This window comes from Panulirus ornatus, chromosome 2 (genome assembly GCF_036320965.1).
Source record: "Panulirus ornatus isolate Po-2019 chromosome 2, ASM3632096v1, whole genome shotgun sequence".
NCBI classification, from domain to species: Eukaryota; Metazoa; Arthropoda; class Malacostraca; order Decapoda; family Palinuridae; genus Panulirus; species Panulirus ornatus.
In genome coordinates, this window is record NC_092225.1 from 65,681,138 (window position 1) to 65,696,567 (window position 15,430).

Genomic DNA, 15,430 nt, shown 5'->3' on the forward strand with positions numbered 1-15,430 from the left:
GGAGACAGAATCAGTAATTTACCCAAGGAAAGTCTGAAAGAATTTCCATGTCATTCCAGTCAGCTTTGTTAAGGTGCCAATATTTACGTTTAGAAGGGGCTGCTGGAAGGTAAGGTGGTGTTAAAACAGATATATTTATGAGGGTCTGGTCAGATGAACCTATGGGGGGGGGGGGGGGCGAGATTGTGTAGCTAAAGCGAGAAGGATTAAAGTTGAAAAACAGAATCTAGAATATCAGGAGAGTGGTCACAGCGGTCAGGAATATGGTTGGCGTGGGTGACAGAATTGTTCTAGATCGTTCAGAACGTGAGGGCTTCAGTCCTCCCTACCATTCCTTATGGTGAATGTTGAAATCCCCGAGGTGAAGGATCTTGGCTCGTCGGTGGAAGGATGTCACAGTCTCATGGCAGGTATTTAGATAGTCGAAAAAAATGTGAAATTTATAGAATTAGGAAATCAGTAGGTAAAAAATAAAGGAAAACAGTACTAGTTGGGTGGGAGACCTTGAGCCAGATAACAACAAAGTTTGGGGACTCAAGGTCCCTGAGGCGTATCACAGTTGTGTTGGAAGACTTGCATCAGTTATCACATGAGAGTCTTACGGAGTGTTCATGGAAGTCATTTTATATAGGCTAAGCCCCGGTAGCAGTAAGGCATTCATTCTTAGGAATCGATGCATGTGATTACTCTGTATGTGTTACGGGGAGAGATTTTTACACTAATATTGCCATGTCTCCTAACTTTGTTTATATGTATCATGTCTTTATGTATGTTTAACTCTGTGTGTGTGTGTGTGTGTGTGTGTGTGTGTGTGAAGAAAATTGGTTTTGTCAAAGTTAGGAGTAACCCTTGAGTGATTTCTCTGCCTTTCTGTGATTGTGTGGCAGTCTAATGTCTTGCAGTTTGATAGCTGTCAGTTTAGTGAGTTGCATTCTATAACGAAGGTACTGCTGGTGTGGTTGGTCTAGTGCCTGATGAGCCTAGTAAGGACGGTGAGGCGGAGTTTGGAGGAAAGGAGGTGAGAGAGCAATTGTATGAATGAATGAAGAGGACTGAAGAATGAGTATGAGCGAAAGGGAGAGTGGAATAGAAGTTAGAGATAAGGAGAGTACGAGAGATTATGTTATCCTAATAAAACTTGTGCTGATGTAGAGTGGTGAGTGGCTTCCCCTTCCATATACTAATAATACAGTAAGAACCCGCAGCCCAAGGTGAGAAAGTACCAGTAATTTGGAACAATGACGTTATTTGAGGATTTTTATACCTTTGATGACTGCAGTTTTCTTCCTAATATGATTTATGTGAATCCTTATCTTCAGCAACAAATCTAACTTCTTATCAGTATTATTATCATCATCATATCCTTGAAACTCAAGAGATATCTTCGAGTATTATTGCTCATGTGATAGCTATCACAGAAAAAATCACTGATATTCTGTCTGGTAATGTGAACAAGCCCATTGTTTGCCTCGGAGTAGGAGGCAATGACACTGGGAAGGTTAGGAGGGAGGAGTTCATGGGTGGGTAGGTATAAGATAGCTATAGATAAGATTAGAAACAAGGATGGGATCCCACTATCATGCCTCGTAGAGATGTTGGAAGCGAATGGTCATCTGGGGCAACGGGTGCAAATTGACGTCTGAATAAATAATGCTCGAACGAGAAGATCTGAATGCTATGGTATGCTAGGGTTGGGGTCCATTTATCTAGGGCAAGTGTGCTGGCTTTGGCAGAATCAGTGGGATGAGTTTGTAGCAGCCGGGGTTAGTCACTCTTTAAACACTTAGATGATAGTGGTCTTGGATGAAGGAGTTTGGTTCGTTAAGCTCTTTATATTTTTCAAGTAATAAACATGGGAAAAGAGAGAGAGAGAGAGAGAGAGAGAGAGAGAGAGAGAGAGAGAGAGAGAGAGAGAGAGAGAGAGAGAGAGAGAGAGAGAGAGAGAGAGAGAAACGAGCTGACAGAGCACATGGACAAATCAGAGTTCATGTAAATGGCCCCTTATTCCCACTGCTGCACACACACACATACCCTTGACGAAAAAGCTCAATCATGTATCAGAATATTCTATACCAGTACATGGAGCGTTCATACGGTCGTAGAGCGTTCATACGGTCGTGGAGCGTTCGTACGTGGAGCGTCCGTATGTGGAGCGTTCGTACGTTCGTGGAGCGTTCGTACGTGGAGCGTTCGTGCGTGGAGCGTTCGTAAGAAATACTCAGAGTTAGAAAAAGTTGGTTGGAATAGAATGATGATATGATATGCGTTTTAGAATCTACGTAGATTATATATTAAAGATAGAGATTTTCTCACCATCTGTGCAAAGCAGCACTTTTAAGAGTGATAGGGATCAACAAAGAAAGCAGTGTTGTCTTGCTCTTCGTTGAATTGCATCTTAATCCCGTACTAAAAGATGTAGCTATTAACAAAATCAACTCCATATTTGATGATTTAAAGATAAGCTTTGCAAGAAAATAACGGCAGGATTAGTTTATGGGCTTCCAGCACAGACACCAGGGATACGTATATGAAAGACTTTATGATCAGTTAACAGGAATTTGCAGTGAACAAGATTGGATTATAACGGGAGGTTTTAAAGTAGCGGTATGATAGTGGGAAGAATCAGTTTCCAGTAGCACAGAACGTGGGCTCTGTCTAAATTTGCCCTGGATTCAGAGACAGCAGAGTCCTCCCAACCCTGACCTAAGCAGCTGAAACATGGACATGGAATGAGTCACAGAGGCTTAGAATTTATGCTGTGGAAGTAAGCAGGTGTGCAAAGAATAGACTGAACAGGAATGATGTGCTATACTGAAGTCAACATGCTGTCAGTGGACTGAGCCAGTGTGTGTGAAACATCTGGGGGTAAACCATGGAAAGGTCTGTGGGGCCTTGATGTGGATAGGGAGTTGTGGTTTCAGCTTAATGATACTCTCTCATCCCAACTCTCATTTGCCTGCTTTTTCAACCCCTGCTCCTTCATCTTGATCTCCTTCCACTTTCTCTTATACATCTCTCAATCATTTGCACTTCTTTGCAAGTACCGCCCAAATGCCTCTCTTTTCTCCTTCACTAAAAACTTTTTCTTCAACTAGGTTACGTTCTATTTAATGGACTTTGGCATTAATAGACACCCCTTCCCTCCTATTAGTCCATTAAATCAAGGGTTTGCTGTACGTATATGTACTTGTATGTACATGTGTGTATATGTGAGTGGAAGGGTCTTTCTTCGTCTGTTTACTGGCACTACCTCGCCAATGCGGGAAACAGTGATCAAGTATATTAGAATGAAAAATAAATAATTGTTTCTTTCATCTACAGCATTACAATTATCCTTTATCCCTACACTGGAATGATCAAATTGATGCCTTTGAGAATAAACAGTCTATCATATAATCAAATTAAGTATGGCAGTGGCATAGGCCTCATACTGGTGCCACCTGTCAGCTGCATTATGTCAACAAGATTATCATCATCACTTTCCCCACTTGTGCTGAGTGTTTTCCTGTGATTTATTCCATATCGCTTACCTTTAATAACAACAGGTCAATATGCACCAGTTCACCATCACTACCAAAAAGCCCCGAACAAGATCAGTAAAATCCTAGAGTAGCAAGTTGATTACACTGAAGTGGGCAGGTCACACAGTTCTGCCATGGTGGCATAAGAGCAACTCATACTTTGAAGACTATCTTTCTACCTATATCTCTGATGCCTGTCCCCACTTGGTACCTTCTCAAGGGGGTGTTCATGACAATGTCTCCATAACTAGTGTACTCCAGTACCATTTTTAGCCATTAATGCCTTACCCTTAACAGGCCACTGGCAAAGGGCAACTGTAGCAGTATTTGCTAAGGCTCCTACCTTATGTTCCTACTGACTGCTTCTACCCTGAAGACTTCTTAGGTTGATCATATTTGCCAGTGACATAAGCCACCTACATTTATGCCTTCCCTCACTTATTCTAGAATATCTTTTTTCATTTATATCCTACTTAAGACCACTTTCCTATTTTGATCAAAATCAAGGTTTTCCTATAATCATAACAGTTCAATATCCACTACATAAGTGCCCCAGAGAAAATCACATATTTGCAGGACCAGGTGAACATGGTTATACAAGAAAACTGTGGAGAGTAATGAGCTCACATGCCTGAAAGGTTCAGAGCCATAACTTTCCCCTCTGTGTTACATGGGTAACGCATACAGCAGGTTTTTTCTTGATACTAATTATATTTCATTGTGACATGAGGCATCTACATGCCTAATAAAGCACATCTTCAAGTCAAAATGAGAGCATGAAGTGACAACACATAAAAGTAGGGTTGCAGTGACCATAGTGAGCATGTAAAACTAAGTTTTAAAACTAAGTTTTCAGAAGCTAAAAGAGGTAAAATAGGAATGATAAAAGTTAAACTGTAATGACAGTCGTCACTCCCAATCATTTCTTAGGATGACATTGGGAATTATTTCAAGTCCCATTCCTGCTTCTTAACCCTGTAAACCTTCTAGCATACCTTTCTGAAGTATACCTGGAGGAGTCTTCAGGGGTTTTCTACCCCAATAGCCTGGTCTGGCCCCAGGCTGCTGGGTTGGGTGATTGCTTGACCAAGCTATTGGAAGCCAATTCTGCAGGCCCATAAAGCGACCACAGCCTGGTTGGCTTGAGGATCTTTGTAAGTACTTGTCTAGAACACTTTTATACTTCTCTACCGTGCATTCCTACACCTGCTCCCTTCCATTGCAATATTCCACAGACCCTATCCTTGTATTACTATTTCATTTATGTCATAGGTATAACTGAATTCAGACTCCATGAAGTTACAAAATGAGGGAAAAGTCACCTTCAGCAAGGGTTTATCATTCTTAGTTGACAAAAGAGAGGACTGGCCAATCAAAGAACTTCTTACTTCAAAGGAGTCCATCCTCTTCCTGCTACTGACTGCAATGCAGCCAGGGAGCTGAAGGACCCTCTCAAAAAGAGGGTCCTTGGGTAATACTAAGACCCTTTCTGAAAGGTATCCTGGGGTAATAATGAATATTAAATCTACATCTTAACATTTCTACTTTACCACAACTTCCATAAGCTTATATTCAACCTACATTTACTATTTGGTGCATAAAGCCTCTAAATATCTTATAAACATCCTTAACTCATGCCAAGTCTGTTCAAGTAAAACATGAGTTCATGTTATTTTCTTATATATTCTGCTCTACTCAGCTGCATGAATCTTCAGTACCTTACACATGTAAATGTCGATACAGTGCTATGATTCAAGGCCCTATGTATATCTACAGAACTTTTGCATTGTTGGGATTACTTACCCTAACCACACTGGTCGATAAAGACACTTAGATCTAATTCTCTATACACAAAATGGGAATAAAAAACAACCTATGTATATCTACAGAACTTTTGCATTGTTGGGATTACTTACCCTAACCACACTGGTCGATAAAGACACTTAGATCTAATTCTCTATACACAAAATGGGAATAAAAAACAACCATGAGCATTAAACATTCTTTACAAAAACCATAATTACACTTTGAACATTTTATACATAACTTTTTTTCAATGACCAGTCTTTAAGATCCATATTGTGTCCTGAAACAGTTTAACTAGCTTGAGGGCTTTTCTGGGACCAAAGTTGGAGATCAAAATAATAGGTAAACAAAAGAATCAGCATACAGACTTTCCTCTGTTGAAAAGTTTTATGCAAAAAAAATGGAATTACAAGCACTTCAATAAGTAAGTCCAATTAATTCACAACTGAAAATGTAAATACCTATTATTCTGCAAGTTTTCATACAATAAACATATATTACATGGGTAGAATATCTCTCATTCCCAAGTTTTCATGCAGTGAGAATCATATATTATATGGGTAGAACATCTCTCACTCCCAAAAAATAAATTACTCATTCTCAGAGATGAAGATATAAAGTGCCCTATAACCATTACAACTCCACTTTATATGGAAATGCTATTACAAGTGAAGAAAGTTACATGAGTTTAAAAGTGAGTGACAACATTCCCAACATTCTCTAACTTAAAATTCAAATACCACAGCTTATATAGCAAGTTGCCCTCTAACATTTTCTTCAATGTCTTCCGAATACTTCTCAAAGTGCAGTATGTTTTCACTGAGGAAGGGACAAGAGAGTACTTTGGTTGCTTGGTAGATATGCCACATTTCGGTTCTTTGCCAACCTTAAACAGAAATACAAAGAGTTAGTAATCGTGTTTACTTATTACAACTATTATGTTGCACATTATGTGCTTATATGATAAACTTTTTCAAGTCTTCACAATTACAAACAATAATTAATAGCCTTGGTCTACATTAAAGAGCTTATGAAAATAGCCTGAGTTTCCTGAAGGACTACTTATTGAAACTTGTCCCAGGATGTGAACAAGTTCCGAACTCTTTTACACAGCACACGCAAAAAAATGCCAAACAGCAACGTATAAATTTCATTTTTCATACTTGACTGCAATTTCCCGCATTAGCAAAGTATAAGGTGTCTTCACTGTATAGTTTATAAATGCACCCTAGTAGTTAGTAACAGACAATACATAAATAAACAATGAGTGTCTGTATACACCAGCAAGCACTTGTCTTGCCCATCATTCCTCATGACCTATAGAAAGTATGTACTTGGTATATAAGTGAAAAGATTCTTTAGTAGGTAAATGTAAAAATAAATTCTTTATTAGGTATATTGTGAATAAATTCTTTGAATAAATTCTTTAAGTGAATAAATTCAAAGGTATGTGAAAACCAGGTGCACCTTTCTCTTTCACTATGCCCAGAAATATGAATGTAGGTGAACTTAAACCACAACCAGACATGACAGTAGAAGCAGAGAATGTTAAGTTTTAACATAAAGAGAAAAATAGACGTAATGTAAAATAATTTCTGCAACTTGTGCTTTTAGCTCAATGTGCCACAAGAGAAATCAAAACATCTTTAACAAATCAAATACTAAAATGCAGTCTCAAATTACAGAGGTATAAGTTTGTTGAGTATTCCTGGTAAATTATATGGGAGGGTATTGATTGAGAGGGTGAAGGCATGTGCAGAGCATCAGATTGGGGAAGAGCAGTGTGGTTTCAGAAGTGGTAGAGGATGTGTGGATCAGGTGTTTGCTTTGAAGAATGTATGTGAGAAATACTTAGAAAAGCAAATGGATTTGTATGTAGCATTTATGGATCTGGAGAAGGCATATGATAGAGTTGATAGAGATGCTCTGTGCAAGGTATTAAGAATATATGGTGTGGGAGGAAAGTTGTTAGAAGCAGCGAAAAGTTTTTATCGAGGATGTAAGGCATGTGTACTTGTAGGAAGAGAGGAAAGTGATTGGTTCTCAGTGAATGTAGGTTTGCGGCAGGGGTGTGTGATGTCTCCATGGTTGTTTAATTTGTTTATGGATGGGGTTGTTAGGGAGGTAAATGCAAGAGTTTTGGAAAGAGGGGCAAGTATGAAGTCTGTTGGGGATGAGAGAGCTTGGGAAGTGAGTCAGTTGTTGTTCGCTGATGATACAGCGCTGGTGGCTGATTCATGTGAGAAACTGCAGAAGCTGGTGACTGAGTTTGGTAAAGTGTGTGGAAGAAGAAAGTTAAGAGTAAATGTGAATAAGAGCAAGGTTATTAGGTACAGTAGGGTTGAGGGTCAAGTCAATTGGGAGGTGAGTTTGAATGGAGAAAAACTGGAGGAAGTGAAGTGTTTTAGATATCTGGGAGTGGATCTGGCAGCGGATGGAACCATGGAAGCGGAAGTGGATCATAGGGTGGGGGAGGGGGCGAAAATTCTGGGAGCCTTGAAGAATGTGTGGAAGTCGAGAACATTATCTCGGAAAGCAAAAATGGGTATGTTTGAAGGAATAGTGGTTCCAACAATGTTGTATGGTTGCGAGGCCTGGGCTATGGATAGAGTTGTGTGCAGGAGGATGGATGTGCTGGAAATGAGATGTTTGAGGACAATGTGTGGTGTGAGGTGGTTTGATCGAGTAAGTAACGTAAGGGTAAGAGAGATGTGTGGAAATAAAAAGAGCGTGGTTGAGAGAGCAGAAGAGGGTGTTTTGAAATGGTTTGGGCACATGGAGAGAATGAGTGAGGAAAGATTGACCAAGAGGATATATGTGTCGGAGGTGGAGGGAACGAGGAGAAGAGGGAGACCAAATTGGAGGTGGAAAGATGGAGTGAAAAAGATTTTGTGTGATCGGGGCCTGAACATGCAGGAGGGTGAAAGGAGGGCAAGGAATAGAGTGAATTGGAGCGATGTGGTATACCGGGGTTGACGTGCTGTCAGTGGATTGAATCAAGGCATGTGAAGCGTCTGGGGTAAACCATGGAAAGCTGTGTAGGTATGTATATTTGCGTGTGTGGACGTATGTATATACATGTGTATGGGGGGGCGTTGGGCCATTTCTTTCGTCTGTTTCCTGGCACTACCTCGCAAACACGGGAGACAGCTCCCTTGTCTTGCGCACTTTATTTACCTCCTTCCAGATCATCTTTTTATTCTCCCTAAAATTTAATGATACTCTCTCACCCCAACTCTCATATATATATATATATATATATATATATATATGTCTGTGAATGTTTGTGTTGAAATGTATATGTATGTATATTGGCATTTATGTATATATATACACATGTCTATGAGGAGTTAGGCCATTCTTCATCTGTTTCCTTTCGCTACCTCGCTGACACAGGAAACAGCAATTAAGTACAATAAAAGAAAATAAGGAGAGATAGGTAGTATGTTTGAGGAAAGGAACCTGGATGTTTTGGCTCTGAGTGAAACGAAGCTCAAGGGTAAAGGGGAAGAGTGGTTTGGGAATGTCTGGGGAGTAAAGTCAGGGGTTAGTGAGAGGACAAGAGCAAGGGAAGGAGTAGCAATACTCCTGAAACAGGAGTTGTGGGAGTATGTGATAGAATGTAAGAAAGTAAATTCTCGATTAATATGGGTAAAACTGAAAGTTGATGGAGAGAGGTGGGTGATTATTGGTGCATATGCACCTGGGCATGAGAAGAAAGATCATGAGAGGCAAGTGTTTTGGGAGCAGCTGAATGAGTGTGTTAGTGGTTTTGATGCACGAGACTGGGTTATAGTGATGGGTGATTTGAATGCAAAGGTGAGTAATGTGGCAGTTGAGGGAATAATTGGTATACATGGGGTGTTCAGTGTTGTAAATGGAAATGGTGAAGAGCTTGTAGATTTATGTGCTGAAAAAGGACTGATGATTGGGAGTACCTGGTTTAAAAAGCGAGATATACATAAGTATACTTATGTAAGTAGGAGAGATGGCCAGAGAGCGTTATTGGATTACGTGTTAATTGACAGGCGTGCGAAAGAGAGACTTTTGGATGTTAATGTGCTGAGAGGTGCAACTGGAGGGATGTCTGATCATTATCTTGTGGAGGCTAAGGTGAAGATTTGTATGGGTTTTCAGAAAAGAAGAGTGAATGTTGGGGTGAAGAGGGTGGTGAGAGTAAGTGAGCTTGGGAAGGAGACCTGTGTGAGGAAGTACCAGGAGAGACTGAGTACAGAATGGAAAAAGGTGAGAACAATGGAAGTAAGGGGAGTGGGGGAGGAATGGGATGTATTTAGGGAATCAGTGATGGATTGCGCAAAAGATGCTTGTGGCATGAGAAGAGCGGGAGGTGGGTTGATTAGAAAGGGTAGTGAGTGGTGGGATGAAGAAGTAAGAGTATTAGTGAAAGAGAAGAGAGAGGCATTTGGACGATTTTTGCAGGGAAAAAATGCAATTGAGTGGGAGATGTATAAAAGAAAGAGACAGGAGGTCAAGAGAAAGGTGCAAGAGGTGAAAAAAAGGGCAAATGAGAGTTGGGGTGAGAGAGTATCATTAAATTTTAGGGAGAATAAAAAGATGTTCTGGAAGGAGGTAAATAAAGTGCGCAAGACAAGGGAGCAAATGGGAACTTCAGTGAAGGGCGCAAATGGGGAGGTGATAACAAGTAGTGGTGATGTGAGAAAGAGATGGAGTGAGTATTTTGAAGGTTTGTTGAATGTGTTTGATGATAGAGTGGCAGATATAGGGTGTTTTGGTCGAGGTGGTGTGCAAAGTGAGAGGGTTAGGGAAAATGATTTGGTAAACAGAGAAGAGGTAGAAAAAGCTTTGCGGAAGATGAAAGCCGGCAAGGCAGCAGGTTTGGATGGTATTGCAGTGGAATTTATTAAAAAAGGGGGTGACTGTATTATTGACTGGTTGGTAAGGTTATTTAATGTATGTATGACTCATGGTGAGGTGCCTGAGGATTGGCGGAATGCGTGCATAGTGCCATTGTACAAAGGCAAAGGGGATAAGAGTGAGTGCTTAAATTTCAGAGGTATAAGTTTGTTGAGTATTCCTGGTAAATTATATGGGAGGGTATTGATTGAGAGGGTGAAGGCATGTACAGAGCATCAGATTGGGGAAGAGCAGTATGGTTTCAGAAGTGGTAGAGGATGTGTGAATCAGGTGTTTGCTTTGAAGAATGTATGTGAGAAATACTTAGAAAAGCAAATGGATTTGTATGTAGCATTTATGGATCTGGAGAAGGCATATGATAGAGTTGATAGAGATGCTCTGTGGAAGGTATTAAGAATATATGGTGTGGGAGGCAAGTTGTTAGAAGCAGTGAAAAGTTTTTATCGAGGATGTAAGGCATGTGTACGTGTAGGAAGAGAGGAAAGTGATTGGTTCTCAGTGAATGTAGATTTGCGGCAGGGGTGTGTGATGTCTCCATGGTTGTTTAATTTGTCTATGGATGGGGTTGTTAGGGAGTTGAATGCAAGAGTTTTGGAAAGAGGGGCAAGTATGAAGTCTGTTGGGGATGAGAGAGCTTGGGAAGTGAGTCAGTTCTTGTTCGCTGATGATACAGCGCTGGTGGCTGATTCATTTGAGAAGCTGCAGAAGCTGGTGACTGAGTTTGGTAAAGTGTGTGAAAGAAGAAAGTTAAGAGTAAATGTGAATAAGAGCAAGGTAATTAGGTACAGTAGGGTTGAGGGTCAAGTCAATGGGGAGGTAAGTTTGAATGGAGAAAAACTGGAGCAAGTAAAGTGTTTTAGATATCTGGGAGTGGATCTGGCAGCGGATGGAACCATGGAAGTGGAAGTGGATCATAGGGTGGGGGAGGGGGCGAAAATCCTGGGAGCCTTGAAGAATGTGTGGAAGTCGAGAACATTATCTCGGAAAGCAAAAATGGGTATGTTTGAAGGAATAGTGGTTCCAACAATGTTGTGTGGTTGCGAGGCATGGGCTATGGATAGAGTTGTGTGCAGGAGGATGGATGTGCTGGAAATGAGATGTTTGAGGACAATGTGTGGTGTGAGGTGGTTTGATCGAGTGAGTAACGTAAGGGTAAGAGAGATGTGTGGAAATAAAAAGAGCGTGGTTGAGAGAGCAGAAGAGGGCGTTTTGAAATGGTTTGGGCACATGGAGAGAATGAGTGAGGAAAGATTGACCAAGAGGATATATGTGTCGGAGGTGGAGGGAACGAGGAGAAGTGGGAGACCAAATTGGAGGTGGAAAGATGGAGTGAAAAAGATTTTGTGTGATCGGGGCCTGAACATGCAGGAGGGTGAAAGGAGGGCAAGGAATAGAGTGAATTGGATCGATGTGGTATACCAGGGTTGACGTGCTGATTGAATCAGGGCATGTGAAGCGTCTGGGGTAAACCATGGAAAGCTGTGTAGGTATGTATATTTGCGTGTGTGGACGTATGTATAAACATGTGTATGGGGGTGGGTTGAGCCATTTCTTTCGTCTGTTTCCTTGCACTACCTCGCAAACGTGGGAGACAGCGGCAAAAAAAAAAAAAAAAAATTCTATTCTCTTATCATCATCACTCCATCCTCAACCTATGCCTCAGTGTAAATTTGAAATAAGGAACATCCACAATCATGAAAATGCAATTTACTTTCTCACTTTACAAATCTGTACATAAAGTTTTCCAATGCGAGGCTTTGACTTTCAATCCTTACCTGTACGCTGCTAAGCTCTGAATTCTAATCTTTACTTGTAAGCTGTTAAGCTCTGAATTTCGATCCTTACCTATATGCTGCTAAGCTATGAATCTTAATCCATTCCTCCTGTATGCTGCTAGGCTCTGAATTTTGATCCATACCTGTATGCTGCTAAGCTCTGAATTTTAATCCATACCTGTATGCTATGTCTTCAGCTGCTTCAATTCTCCTGAGTTCTACAAGACCTTCTCCAGCATCACCAAATGCTCTGGCAAGAAGAGTGGCAGCTGATGCATCACCATCTGCACTGATAATGGCTGCACGTTTCTCTTGCTCTGCCTAAAAAAGAACAAAAATCTTTCTTGGAAAGATGACCAAAGTATTTTATAAAGCCTTATCTCCAAAACCCTCCAGCCCTACAACTTAAGACCCCTAAACAACAGTTCTTTACCCAACCTTGTTCAATCCCTTCCCACATGACCTATAAAAATCTCCCAACAAACCTCAGTGTGAATGTCTTTTTATATTCAGATAACTTCAAAATAACAATGCACCACCAGTACAATAAACATGCAGTACTACACTGCATAAACAATATTGGCCCATTCAAAACAAAATGTCTGCATCTCTACAGAAAATCCCTTGCAACTAATGACAGACATGGTTCCAAACTGCACCTTCACATAACCAAGAATGATCAATCATTCTGACTTAAAAAAGCTCTGACCATACCGAGTATCACATATAACACACACAAAACATTTGCATCCTACTCCACAATTATCAACTTCAAGACCAAGAAAAATCCAAATCAAAAGCCCAAGAATACTTACCAGCACCAAGTCCACTCAAGAAAAAGAATACCTCAATATCCTCAACAAATTAGTCTGTTTCACCCTAAAACATTCCTCATTTACCTGGTCATCCACCTTTTCAAAAGCAAACATAACTTCAAGCCACACAAAGCAGAGCACTCAAGCCAATTACTTTTGCTTAGAAACAACAAACATTTAGTATTTGCACACAACAACAAAAAAAAAACATGTAAAAACAATCCCACTCAACATGCTCAACACGTTAATTTTTTGCAACAGCCCTAAACCCCTTTATCTACATCACTTTTTTTAACCGACATCCAACACCTAAGCGGAAACAAAAGGCACATACCTACCTCACACTTAACTAAATAGTACCTTATCCAACAAACTAAACTGACAAAACGTATCTACAGTGTAATGACTGGACAAGCACTAAACAATGGCTCCCCCAACCTAAACTTAAAATTCCACTCTATTAGACATACATCCATCCAAAAATGAATTCTCTACATATGAAAATTTACATTTTCTCTACCTTCTGGTCAACAACATCACAAATACTGACTGAATATATTACAGGAGCCCATTATATGCACATTTAACATTATCTGATATATACTCTGGTCCTCACCAATCTCTCCAACATTACAAACACTGACTGAATAAAATTTTCACCAACATTACAAGTACAGAGTATAATATAGGACTTACAGGACCCCTCATGCTCAAAATGCATCTTCCACACTAAGGACACTGAGCAGTTACTCCTTAACTGTTCTGCACTCACTCCCAGAAAACCAGACACCATTACAACGTTGATGTACTTAAAATATGTTCCCTTCAAGTAGATATCACCAACTTCCTGAGCACAGCAGAAGCCCTAGTAAAAGGAATTCCTGGGACAGAAAGGTAAAGCGAGACAAGATGTGTGTGTATGTAATCATCTATTTGTACTGCATGAGGAGAGAGTCCTACTCTCATGGAGCCCTATCTCTAAAACCTTCTTTACCTATGCACTCTTTCATGGCAATTTTAGACTTTAGAAGAAAATGTCATTTGAGTTATGTGTCAAAAGTTATATGTACAATGGAGAAAATGAGTAAATGAAATGCCAGCAACCCACATCTTTAGCTTTAAACTTGTCTGCTGCTTCTGGCATTAGTGAGGTAGTATCAGGAACACTCATATCCATTCTCCAAATGTTAAGTACAATGCACCTAAATTACAATTCTCTATCCAATACCAGGCCCTACAGACCTTTCACTGGTTTCCCTCAGTCACTTCACATGCCCTGGGTCAGTCTACTAACAGCATGTACCCTACTTGTACACCACATTGTTCCATTTCACTCTATCTCATACACACCTGTCACCCTCCTGCATGCTCATGCCTCAATCACTAAAAATCTTTTTTACTCCATCCTTCCACATCCAATGTGGTCTCCCTCTTATTCTTATCACCTCCACTTCTGACACATACATCCTCTTTGTCCAAACCATTTCAGCAAACCCTTTTCAGCTCTCTCAACTACACTCTTCTCATCACCACACTTCTTCCTTTCCCTTTTATTACTCACCTCATGTAAAACAGTCCTCAAACACTTCACTTCAAACACCCACCCTCCTCTGCTTATCCTCATCTATAACCTATGCCTTGCATCCATACATCATTGGAACCACTATTCCTTCAAGTATATCCATTTTCAGATAAAGAAGTCTCTTCCCAACCATTTCTCAATGCTCCCAAAACCTTTGCCCCCTCACACACCCTGTGACTCACTTCCATGGTTTCATTTGTTATGTCCATTTTCAGGAGTTTAAAACACTTCACTTCTTCCAGATTTTCTCCAAACTCACACCCCCAAATAACTTGTCCCTGTGCTGCTAAACCTAATAACCCTACTTTTATCTATATTTTCTCTAACTTTTTGTCTGCCGTCACACAATCTACTAAAGTTACTTAACTCAGTGACCAATTTCAGCAGTTTCTTCCTCAAATCTGTCACCAATGCTGTCATCAAAAAACATAAGACTTACTTCTGAGGCCCCCCTTCATCCACTACAAACTATAAACTTGCCTCTCTCTCCAGGATCCTTGCATTTTCCTCTCACCATCCCATCCATGAATAAATTAAACAACATGGTGAAGTTACATCCTCCTACCACCCCTGGAATCACTTGCTCTGCTCTTTTCCAATCTATAGTCTTGATAAAAACTTCTCACTGCTTCTAGATGCTTTCCCATGTATTCTTAAGACTTTCCACAAGACATCTACATTAAATCCATCATATGCTTTCTCCAAGTCCATAAATGCTCTATACAAATCATTCTTTTAAAGTGTTACTCATACATAATCTTTAAGTAAATACCTGATCGACACATCCTCTACCAATCCTGAAATCATACTGTTTCTTCCCAGGATGAATCTTTGCACATCCCTTCATCCTGTCAATCACCACTCTCCCACACACTCAACAAACTCAAGTCTCTGTACTGAAACACTCACCTTTGCCCCCTTGCATTTATAGTGCATTCTACCAATCCTCAGGCACCTCACCAAGATCCATATATACACTGAAAATCCTAACAAACCAATCAACATCACATTCATCCCCTTTTGATTGCAATAACA

At 40.3% G+C, this 15,430-nt stretch overlaps 2 protein-coding genes across 2 annotated transcripts in view; one reads left to right on the forward strand and one right to left on the reverse strand.

Annotated features, from left to right (window-relative positions):
• The window catches only part of mRpL11 (mitochondrial ribosomal protein L11), a 130,273-nt gene that overhangs the window by 4,420 nt on the left and 110,423 nt on the right, over window positions 1–15,430 (forward strand). The gene's annotated exons all lie outside the window — the stretch shown is intronic.
• Window positions 5,510–15,430, reverse strand: part of Phb1 (prohibitin l(2)37Cc) — a 74,882-nt gene continuing 64,961 nt past the window's right edge. Inside the window, exons 6-7 of the mRNA XM_071676610.1 lie at window positions 12,177–12,319; window positions 5,510–6,213 (exon numbers count right to left, since the gene is read on the reverse strand). Of these exons, the coding sequence (XP_071532711.1) occupies window positions 6,144–6,213; window positions 12,177–12,319 (213 nt within the window). The 3' untranslated portion in view covers window positions 5,510–6,143. The remainder of the gene's footprint in view (window positions 6,214–12,176; window positions 12,320–15,430) is intronic.